This window comes from Pogona vitticeps, chromosome 10 (assembly GCF_051106095.1).
Source record: "Pogona vitticeps strain Pit_001003342236 chromosome 10, PviZW2.1, whole genome shotgun sequence".
NCBI classification, from domain to species: domain Eukaryota; kingdom Metazoa; phylum Chordata; class Lepidosauria; order Squamata; family Agamidae; genus Pogona; species Pogona vitticeps.
In genome coordinates this window covers 24142178-24154305 of record NC_135792.1, presented here as the reverse complement: position 1 = coordinate 24154305, position 12128 = coordinate 24142178, and the positions used below count along the sequence as shown (strand labels likewise).

The 12128-nt window shown below is 38.1% G+C and overlaps 1 protein-coding gene across 4 annotated transcripts in view; it reads left to right on the top strand.

Annotated features, from left to right (window-relative positions):
• SLC7A6 (solute carrier family 7 member 6) overlaps window positions 1–12128 on the top strand; it is a 43856-nt gene that overhangs the window by 27142 nt on the left and 4586 nt on the right. For all 4 annotated transcript variants that reach the window (XM_072980514.2, XM_020805728.3, XM_078380517.1 and 1 more), the window contains exons 4-8: window positions 5021–5165; window positions 6793–6916; window positions 9801–9904; window positions 10889–10985; window positions 11710–11859. In XM_072980514.2, coding sequence (XP_072836615.1) covers window positions 5021–5165; window positions 6793–6916; window positions 9801–9904; window positions 10889–10985; window positions 11710–11859 — 620 coding nt within the window. The remainder of the gene's footprint in view (window positions 1–5020; window positions 5166–6792; window positions 6917–9800; window positions 9905–10888; window positions 10986–11709; window positions 11860–12128) is intronic.

Below are 12128 nucleotides of genomic sequence, written 5' to 3'. Positions count from 1 at the left end.
TTTTTGCAGATTTTTTGAGAAGTGGAAAAATCCAGTGATAATTTGGAATTTATTTGGAATGTCTAAAAATACATTTAGAGAGGCAGGATTTTGTCAGTAAAAATATCATTTTCTGTCTCCAAAACTGTATATTTTGCCTGAACTGTATGTGCAAAGAAAATGTTTTGATTAGCAGTGTGATCCTCTGCTTTATGATTCCTTTCTAGTGACTACTGCACTAGGTATGTACTGCTAGGCATGTACTGCTGTATGTAACTAAGACCTATTGTTAGCCATGCTTTGAGTGAATTTTAACCCAGAGTATCTTGAATTCAAGTAGAAGAGTATTGAGATATTGAAATCCGAGTCAGGAGGTGAGGCTGAGGAGCCTGACGCCGAGGGAGGCCCGGAGGGAAAAGACACGAAGCCGGGCCTTCTCGGCGGTGGCTCCTCTGCTTTGGAACAACCTTCCTCCGGAGATTCGCGAGGCCTCTATGCTGGGTACTTTCTAATGCCAGCTGAAAACATGGATGTACATCCAGGCCTTCCCTCCTGTCAACTACTGATTTCTTTGCTTTGCTATTTATTATTTATTTATTCCTGTACTATTTGTTATTGTTGTATGCTAATGTTTTTATGTTTTTTTTAAATTGTTTTGATATTCTGTAAGCCACCCAGAGTGGTAGATGGGCGGGATATAAAACAAACAAACAAACAAACAAACAAATAAATAAATAAATAAATAGTAGAATTACTATATAGTAGATATTTATGAAGTAAAAATTAGAATACAGTTATTAATGTCACAGTGCCATAGATCATGCTGGTATCTTTTTTCTTTTACAACATAGCTCTGTGATAATTGCACAATGTATGAATGGATAACATACAAATGCAAGGTTTGTATTTGAGTCTCTAAGATGTTAAGTTACCAGTAACTCACATGTCAGTGCTATCTCTTCCTGAGATGTTGCACAGTGTCTTCAGTCCAAGTGAGTAGACCATGATATACTGTAGAAGATGTATCAGTGGCTAAAATCGAATTGGAGAAAAGTCACTTGGACAAAGGTAGTTTGCACAGCAGTTTTTCCCTCCTGCCAGCTCTGTACACACCCACGTTTGCAGCTAATGTGACATCAAGTACAGTATGTCAATATGAATATATACGTATGGGAGGTGAGGGAGAGATGATCACCCTTATGTGATCATATAAGCAAATAGGATTCATTTGCCTTGGTTTCAAAAAGAGCTATGTGGTGTGCAGGATTGCTGTTTGTTAAATGGAAGCCCAAAATCCCTCTAAGTTTGAAATTGTTTTGTCTGTTCTTTGACTATATCATGATCCGTGGAATAGACATATTTTCTGTCACATTCCCAGGTTAAAAAAGGTTGTTATGTTTTATTATTGTATAGCAACATCAAGATTTTTCCTTCAATGACTATGTGTTTTGAAAATATGGCTACAAATATATTTTTGTCATAGAGAAGGGAAAGTAATGAGAAGTGATGTCTTTGGAGTTTTGTTTGTACACACTTGCTGTCACCATACTGGAAAAGATCAGAAGTTTCTGTTTGGCCAAATATATCCATTATATCAAACATGGAAATACATTAAGTAATTTAGGTGATTTCTTACAATTAAAATGTCAGCGTGGAGGGCTTTGGGCCTTCCACCATACATATGATTGAATAAGCATGTTCAGCTTACGTGTGAATAAGTGATGTGCTCTGTTTGAATGTCTGGTAGGGTGTATGGATTTGCAGCTGCTCATTTTAGTACTTGCCAGCTGGCTCTATATCATCACCAAAATAATGGCTCATCAGACAAAGAACCCAAAACATAAAAAACAGAACAAAGAAGAAAACCCAGGCAAAAATGTAGTGGCACCTTAAAGACGAACTGAAGGGGATTTGAACATGAAAGTTCACCTTGAAATATAGCAGTTCATCTTTAAGGTGCCAAAAACGGTTTTATCTGTTGATTTTGGTTTGTGTGTTGTTGTTATTGTTTTCCCCTGATACACCTCCATGGAATAACATGGCTATTTCTTTGGAAAATAATGGCTGCGATCCAAAAGGCTGTTTTTGTTTTTAAGTGACATCTTGTGCAAAGTTGGGAACTTTGCACATTTTTGGTTGTTTGTGTATATTGTGCAGAGCAACTCCATATGATCAGTCAAGTAAAACACATTCCAAACTGAATAATAGTTTGGGTTTTCAACTGTGGGAACCTTTTGGAAGATGGAATTTCCTGGCTACAGATTGCTTTTCAGATTTTGAGCAGTGTCTTATAATCCTTGCATGTGTGTACATGCCTGTTTAATAAACAAAATCTTAGAGCCAAAACATACCCAACTTCCCTCCTCCCCAGGTAAAAAGCCATTCCAAGATGGCATGGGAATTAAATCCTAAACCTACTCAGCTTTTCGCCTCAGTGGCCCTTTACACTACAAAAATGTGCATGTTAATTGATCATATACAACTAATTTCATATTAGGTTGGTCCTGATACTTTAAAGTATAGTAGTTCTAATGTTAGCTTCATCTCCGAGGCAATCCTTTTATTACTTAAAAGCAATCTGTCCTGTATTTGCAAATAGTTGACAAGTTTGCATCTAAAAATAAAGATCATTCTGCACATTACCCTTTAGTCCTTCCCCATCTATTGTTCAGCTTTGAACAGCAGAGCTTGCTGACCTGTTTTTCCTAAAGCTATAATATCCCAGCTACTGTAGATTCATCAGGGTTCCCCCCTCCTTTTTATTTTAGATATTTGTTCCAGTTTATTTTGGAAGCCTTCTTACTATCCTGACTTGAGAAAATAGAAAACCTGCATTTCCACTATCTTGAAAATGCATTTAAAAAACTATTCGTACTTTGTGTACTGAGAAAATCTTATATGCATAGTTTTTCCATCATCTGTTAGGTTGGTACAGAATAGTAACATAACAAAATGTTTTTCTTCTGATAATATCCTTGCAACTTCATTCTGTCTTCGAATGTGGTTGCTGTCACATCTTCCCTGTGCTTTATAGGGAGACAAAAGGAAAAAAAAGCTGTTAGAGAGTGAGTATGGCTAAATGAGTTGGGAGCCTGGCTGCAGAACTAGGGGCTAGGTATTCAAATTCCCACTGGGCTTCTGGGAGAGGCATCAGCCAAGGTCACACCAAGAGTGTGTGGCTGATGTATGCATGAGTACCTTGCCACCTGTGTGATCTTGGGCAAGCTGCACAATCCCAGAGTGCTACTGAAGGAAAGGGCTAGTAAGCTATTTCCAATTATTTTATGCCTGACAAAATCCTGGGAGGGTGACTATAAGTTGGAATGAGGAACAAAGAATTGATTAATTCAAGGGGTAAAATGAATCAAATTAGCAGGACATGCACACATGTGTATTGTCTATTGATGTGTTGCCTTGTTCCTATATTTTAAATTGATTATTTTATATGTTCTTAGCCACCCAGAGTAGTCAGTTGACTAAATGGGCGGGGTATAAATTCAATAAATAAATAAATAAATAAAAAATGCCATCTTAATTTTGTAACAGAGATGTCATGGCATTGTTTCTGAAATTTATATAAAATAAAACCATAGTAATTTGAAAGACTGGTTTGTAAAGCTTCTTTTAGCCAGCTTGAAATTCAAAGAAAAATACAAAATCAGACAGTATTGATAATTTTTGTAATGGAGACCGGTCATAGTCTATTAATGTATCATCTCTCCAACATTCCTAGACTTTGCTGGGTTAGTGTCAGCTCAGCTGGCTCTCAACTGTCTTTGCTAGTTAGGATTGCACTCCTAATCTCATTTTAAGAGCACCCTAGTTTGTCCTGTCCCTGAAATCATAGTACACTTACTTCCAGGTAAAGTATCTCATTGAAAAAACTGAAGTTGTGCTGACCCCACAGGAAAAGTATTTTTAGTATCAAACACAGTGTCATGAAACACAAGAAGCAGAATACTTCTTTGGGTTCATGTTAAGTACTACAAGTAAAGATGCTTTCTCACTTGCCTGTATTGATCAGCCCCATCACCTATTCCTTTCTCTGTACTTCAATACTACTTTCGTTTGTTTCTAGACGACTGTAACCGTGTAAGCTCATACTGCTCAAGTATACTTGAGTCCCCTCTTCAAGAGAAAGGCAGTCTACAAATGAACATACATATATACATACATCCTTTATGAAGAGAAATGAATAGTAATTAAAGGTTGGTGAAGACCTTGTATGTAGAGGGTAGAAGCAGAAGTAGGTCTTGATTTAGAGTATGCTTTCTTTATGCACATTTCCATTGAAGTCCCCTATCGAGGTGTTAAAATAGACATATACCTTTGGGAATAATTGTACAGGGAGAACCTTTAGTCAATACCCTGCAGGCTCTTGTATAGCAGGGGATGTTGGTATTATTGATGCCATCATTTTTCCAGAGGAAACTTGAACAAGCGGTTATGATCTTAGTGTCCTGCTCTTTTTGTGTTTGGCTGTTTTCGCTTTTCCATAAGATGAGTTGTTTAGATGATTCAAGAGGAGTTAATGTTCGGACAATGATGATCTGTTTTTCTTTGCAATTATCTGTTACTACATGATAACGATAATTGATAATCATTTATAATGAAAATGGCAAAGAAGAAATTAACGTAAGACAATTATTGTAAGTATTTAGTCTGAGCTAAAACTGGTACAGTAGTGGAGAAAAAGAGAGCCGAGCTTTCTTGGAAATCAGGGATGCTCATGGCTTTAAAAGGCAGACTGCTGGGTAAAGATAGAGGGTGTAGCCTATACGTGCAGTGGAATGAATTGGTAGAGTGGATGGACTGTGTCAGTTCAATATGTTTTCGTAAGTATGTCTCAGTATGTAACATGTGAACACCCATCCCTTTTATTTTGTTGTATGCTGTATAACAGCAGACTTTGTGGTCTACTTAAAAGAACTTGAGACTCTGTTTCATTCTTTTTGGCTCATTTCCCAGTCATGTTTATAGAGTAACAAGTTTTCATCCTGTATGTCCTAATATGGTTTCCCTGCTTCTCCTTGATACACAGGATACTCACAACACTTTCAGGATTCTTTTGAGGGATCATCTTGGAACCTCGGAGGCATTTCTCTTGCACTTTATTCTGCCTTGTTCTCTTACTCAGGTTGGGACACCCTCAATTTTGTAACTGAAGAAATAAAAAATCCAGAAAGGTAAAAGCATAATGAAGCTATTGCTTCATTAGATATTTTTGAAGTTGCTCACAAGGGGTTGTCACTGAACATTTGTTCTGAGCTGATGGGACTCAATGGGCTATCAGATGAACATATAGCTCATTTTTGGTTCACTTTTGATATAGTTTGGTTTGCAGTATTTTCCAGTGACCGGGAGTATTTTAAGCAAGAGCAACCCTTCCTGCCCCTTTTGTGAGCTGTTCCACTCCTTTCTGGCACAGTGTTGGGGCTGTAGTTTATTTGGTTCAGTTGGGAGTGTTCCTGATTATCCTGTTCTGCAGTCTGTGTTCACTTCCAAATAGAACTGTGGGCAGCATTCTCTTCAGTGACAACCTTCTGACATATGTATTGGGTTGCGACAATAGAAAGGACAGCGGAGAGACCCTCTCCTCTATTACCACTATTTTCCTCTCCTCACAATTTTTTAAAAATATTTTCCTAAGTCATGCAGTGTTATTTCTGATATAAGGCAATATCCATGCTAGGTTGATGTCTTGCTATAGCGTACTGCCACTTGCTAATTTTTTTTAAAAGGGGGAGTTTTGTGACCTGTGGAATGACAGCTGCATCAAAAGGCAAGGATAGAAGTGGGGGAGAGGGTGTCAAATAATTTTAAATGATCTGGTATTTTGTCTGGATTCTTCTCAAAAGAGAGAAAAAAAGCAAAAGCCAATTGTGCTGCTTATATACCACCCCATAGTGATCAAAGTACTCTCTGGGTGGTTTACAATTTAATTATGCAGGCAACACATTGCCCATACCCTCCGCAAGCTTCGTACTCAATTTACCAACTTTGGAAGGATGGATGGCTGGGTGAACCTTGAGCCAGCTACAGTATCTGGGATTGAACCTGGGTTGTCAGCAGAGTTTTGGCTGTAGTACTGCAGGTTAACCACTGTGCCATGAGGCTCCTCAGAAGAAGACTCTTGTATGAATGGAAGAATCACTCAAGTGCAAAATAAAATAGACCACATGAAAATAAGAATCTTCTAAATGTGATCTAAATTGTTCCAAATTTCCCCATCTAATCAAGTCCTCAGTAACTGGGGAAACATTTTTCACTCACGTTAACTGCATTCGACCCTAACAGTATAACGAACAAACAACAAGATTATGAAGTTTAAGAGCAGCTTGTTAAAAGAAAGCTCAGCTAGCTCTAGGAAAATGTGTATGGTTTCCAACTTGCGGGAATGACACAGCAGAGCCATACACAACTAGATTTTGTAATCTAAGTAAGTAATATTGAGTTATAAATTAAAGCTGCATGTAGTTCTGTTCTAGGAAATTTTAGAAATATTTCCAAATTTGTCAATTTAAATTCATCATAGTTTTCTGAGAGTTAATGTGAGAACTGTTGGGGGATGGCATAGATACACAAATATGCACTCTAACCCTTCTGCTCTGTGTTAGTTTGAGTTGTCACTAAGATGATAAACCTTGTCTAAGTTGAAATCCCCACTCAATTAACCTGCTGTATTGGGAATCTTAGTTTTCCTAGGAATCTACAGTCTAAATGTAATTGTAAGTAGCCGATATACCAAATTTCAAGCATGTATGCCATGGTAACTTCTAAGTTGTTCATTGTTTTTATTTTTTGTTGAACCAGGAACCTGCCTTTGGCTATTGCTATATCTATGCCAATTGTGACTATTATCTACATCTTGACCAACATAGCTTACTATACAGTGTTGGATATTAATGCTATCCTTTCCAGTGATGCAGTGGCTGTGGTAAGTCTGATACAGACATATATTTGAGTATTTCACTTAGTATGCCTGTCTCTTTGAGGAAATTCAGATCCTTTCTGAGGTTCTGGTGCTTCAGTATCTATACGATCTACAGTTTGGGCTCATTATTCCTGGTTTTCTGTACTTTTCAAGTTCAGCACCAAGGGGGATTAGATAATTAATTAGACCTAAGTCACTTGACAGCTAAGCCAGATCAACATTCTTTAGAAATGTATTTTGGAACTTTATATAAATAATGTGGTGATTAACTGGCAAAGCTGCATTTTCCCCAAAGCTCAGTTTTAATTACCAGAATCAGTCGGACTTAGACTTGAGTCATGACTTGTAGTTCAGATCACTTTCACAGTTTAGTTAGTTCCAACTAGAATAGATCCATTGATTCAACAGGATTTACACACATTGTCATTCAAACTTTGATTCAGCGGGCTTGCTCTTCCTTAGAGTTAGTTGTAGGATACTGGCCAGTGAAAATTAAGGGGAACGGTTGTAATCACAATCTTTGCCCTGGCTGTGGCTTAAGGCTCACAATATTGGTCACTTATACTGTAAAGAATTTCTTGATATGAAAGTGTTGTCATATTTGTGATGCACGAGGTCTGGGGTATGCCTTTACTCAAGCGGAACAGCCACTACTAGCATGTTCTAGCTTTGAGCTGATTGAACCCTGGATAAAGTGTATTGGCAAGGGATGCTGCGTCAAATAGTGTGTGCTGTCCAGCCCATTACTGAACCTGGTAATGATGATCAGGGCTATCTGCTAACTTATCCAATCACTCCTGGTAGACTGCTTTTTGAGATGAGAAACTTTGAACACAAGGATGTTGGGTGTGACCTGCTGTAGTTTACCAAAGGCAGCCACGCTAGTCTTACTTCAGCAACAACAGGACAGGAGGTACTGAGATGCCTTTAGAATTGGATTGTTATCCATGACAGGTCAATCAGAAATAAATGTTAAAGGTGCCACAATACATTTGCTTTTGTTTTATGGCTTATTTTACTGGAAAGTGCTTGGGAAGCGATGAGGAACAGATGTGTGGGGTTGCTGTATTGAGTGTAATGAAATACAATCTATTAGAAACCTGGAACCTGGTTATGAACCAGTGTTCAAAATATTGGGAGAATATGTTCTTATCTTGCATATGTTTGTTTACACGTTCGCAAATAAAATCTCCTTCCCTTTGTTTCTTTGGATTTTGTCTGTTACGCTTGCACAGACTAACACAGCTACCTCTTCCAAAACTACAACTGAGTTCTTCAAATTATGTTTTAAAACAAAGTTCTTAATTTTTTTCACAGCTTGATTATTGTAGTGAAATTAATCTAGGATAGTGTTCCAAGTATAACTGTTTCAGACTCAAAGACTCAGTCAGAAACTCCTGGCATCCCATGCCTTCCTTCCCATTTCATTAATATCTGTCTGGTGGTTTTGGCTGCTGTTAAGGTGAAATTTGCAGATGTGTGTGCTTATTTGTGATTTAATCTTTCTAATTAGAAGGGTTATTGGGGCTTTAGCCTTAATCAGATTTCTTTATTAATCCACTTACTCCATTTTTTTACTACTTTCTGGCCTCGGTTCAGGAGAGGTTGCATTCCTGGACTTGTCAAATCATAGTGTAAATGACTGAAATATTTTAATGCTTCTTACTCTTCAGGCTTCCTCAGATTCTGTGACTTGGACATGATAGCTAAGTTATAGTTTTCCTTGTGTCTGTACTAGCCCAATACAGTATCTTCTCCCAGTGTGCAAATATACTGGAAGTTCCCTGTGAACCATGGTTTGGGAGCTAGTCTCAGTGGTATACAGTACTGGCTTTCATCTTCCTTTTCTGAATCGGTGTCTCTCCTCCCCTTTTCTCCTAAAGACACAAATCTAACCTTGTGTTTCATAACCATGGTTTGCAAATTCACTTCAGATAATTCGTTCAGTCTTTGATATGAATTGCATGATGACACTGCACTTGTAACTCCACACTGTGGTTAACACTGGGAACAGCAGTGAAAAAAATGTTCGCGGTGGAGGAAAGGGGTAGACATCTAACTGGTTAGTCCCCAGTTTCAGTCTGCAGATATGGCTTGGAAGAGGCCAGTTTATATCTGTACTGGCACAATTTGGATTTTCTCCTGGTTTTTAAATTCTGTAATGGTGTATAGTGGCCTTCCTGCAAAGCACTTCCAATAGAAGATGTGACAGTGCAGGCATACTGCTTTACATGCTCTCTCTGTGAAGAACAATGACATGAGAGAAATACAGTGATACTGACAGACCTTTTTCTACCCACAGTTGTTTGAGAATATAAAATGTTCCACTTGGTTTTGGAGAAAAGGGGACTATCTTGGGTGTTACTGAGGAGATGACAGCAGCAGTAAAGAATAAGGGTAATAATCAAGAAAGTATAGAGCACAATAAAAAGTCTCAATAAAAATAGTTGGGACAGGAGGGCGTATTACTTTCTGAGACACTTGGACAAACAAGCTGCTGCCTCTTTATCTTGAGCATCTAAAAGCCAAGTATTCATTGAATCATTTCACTCAGTGCTGCCATGGACCCAGTCTACTTTATTATCTTTTTTATAATTTGATATACAGCATAGTGCCTACATGAGGAAGAAAAGATGAATCATACTGCAGACTGCCTTTAGCTTTCTAAGTAGTAATTTCAAATTGAATTGCTCACTGAAACTCAGTTTGACTGGAGCCGAACTTCAGAACTGGGCACAAATCTTTTCCGTACTTTTTGTTAATCACTTGTTCTCACTCAGTGTTACTGGTTAAGCATTTCTTGAAGGTGTTTTACACTAAGCTGTTACTTTGTTTGGGTGTATATTCAACATACTCTATTTTTCCTCCCCCCCCCCCCCTTTATTAGACATTTGCTGAGGAGGTATTCGGCAGTTTCAGCTGGACAATTCCAACTGCTGTAGCCTTGTCTTGTTTTGGTGGACTCAATGCATCTATTATGGCATCATCAAGGTAAAGTATTTCTAATTTCATATATTGAAAATTATACATTTGATTTTAATTGGCAGGCGTGTTTGTTAACTAGAAATATTTTGTAACAAACTAATCCAAACAAATATTTTTATTTCCAAAGCATTAGTCACCTTGAAAATTGCCTCTTTTTCTTACATGTATTTTGGGCGATCCTTCTGTAAACACTTGCATGTATAGTTATCTGGTTAGTTTATCGTCTGATGAAATTTTAGGTACAAAAATAACATGTTTGGATTCTTTTGAAATATTTCTATGGAATGTCAGAAAAGAACAGAGGAAATAATAGGTACGAAATGGGTGAACTGAAGAGAAAACACGATGAGTACCAAACAGATTTGGAATCCTTGGCTGGGTCTGAAAACAGAATTGGGAGGGCTGAATGTAAAATCCCTTTTCTTCCCATGCTTCTTATAGGCCTTGCTTGCACACACACATCTGTTTGCTCAGGACAACAAATGGCAACACACCATTTGAATGCTCTTTTGTATAAAAATAAGGCAAGAAATCACTAGGCGATGCCTGAATAGTTCACAATTACACAGAACGCATCAAGGTTATTGGCTGTTTCTGTCTGTTCCTTCAGATCAGAAAACTTTAGCTTTAACACAAACCATGGAGGGATATCTTGGGTGCTGATCTTACTGTGTTTCCCCGAAAATAAGACAGGGTCTTACATTAATTTTTCCTCCAAAAATGCATTAGGGTTTATTTTCAGGGGATGTTCCCCCCCCCAATGTACAACCATCTACATTTATTCAAATGCAGTCACGTCATCTTCTCGTTGCTGCATAAGGGTGAAGGGCGGAGTTTCACTCAACTAGGTCTTATTTTTGGGGTAGGGTTTATATTACGAGCATCCTGGAAAATCATACTAGGGCTTATTTTCAGGTTAGGTCTTATTTTCAGGGAAACGGTACCTTTAGTTCAGGTGTGAGCTGTGGAACCTGTCACTTTTTTTTCTAGATTGTTCTTTGTTGGATCCCGGGAGGGTCACCTGCCTGACCTCTTGTCAATGATACATATAGGGAGGTTTACGCCAGTTCCCGCACTTCTTTTTAATGTGAGTTATTTGATGTTGCTCTTCCATAAAGATGTCTCTGTCGTGAATCTATCTAATGAGGAAGGCGGATAAACCTTTTAGTGATACCTATTATGCCTCTGTTGAAATGGAAGAATGTTCACTTTCTCCACAGCTTCAAAATCCTTTTCATGAGGATGATGGGCAGAGCTGATAGAATTTCTAAAATTTTGTAACTTGCTCTGTTCGTAAAATGCAAAACTTAATTGCGGCATCTTCTTGTCTGCTTCCAGTGCTAGCTTAAACCAATATAGGATATAATTTGTATGTTGCCTTTACATAAAGGAAACTGCACCCGAGGTGGTCAAGATATACTCATTAAACAAATAGCATTAATACGATACGGGGGGGGGGGGAGAGAGAGAGTCAATAAGCATTTATAAACACATGGGGAAGTGAGGCTGCTAGGAAAATGGATGTCATCTTATTGTGGAGCAGTTACTAAGGAGGTCTTTGTTATTTCAAAGTATGCAGAGTTAGCCTTTAAAAGAGAGTTTTTAGACAGTATGGAGGATTGTAGTGCAATCTAGGAAACGAAGCCCTCTCTGGTTAGTTTATCGTCTGGTTTCTATTCAAATCACAGACATCTTACTATGCCAGAAGAGCTTGCATTAGTACGAATTCTGAGAGTGCAGCTAGTGACACAGAGACTGGAAAAATACCTGTCTTGGAAATTTTCACAGTGTTCTCTTATCTTTCCTAACAGTGTACTATGTCCCTCATATACTTGACTGTTGAAGATGTCTTCCAGCTTATTAACTACTTCAGCTTCAGTTACTGGTTCTTTGTGGGATTATCAATTGCTGGGCAGCTCTACCTCCGTTGGAAGCAACCAGACCGCCCCAGGCCACTCAAGGTGACTATAATATGTGTGTGTGTGTGTGTGTGTGTATACATGTACACAAACATACACACAATTTCTTAGACAGGGTACACCATTCTTTGTAAAGCAGATGTTACTTTAGCAGCCTTAGCGTGTTGGGTCCAGTAAACATTTAGAATGAGCAGAAGGTTGTTGCCAGAAAGAATGACCATGAAAGAAGTAAAAAAAAAAAAAAATTCAGAGTGTTGCTTGCAATATTTAATTCTAGTTACTTATTCCGTGTCCACATTTCCTCTTTTACA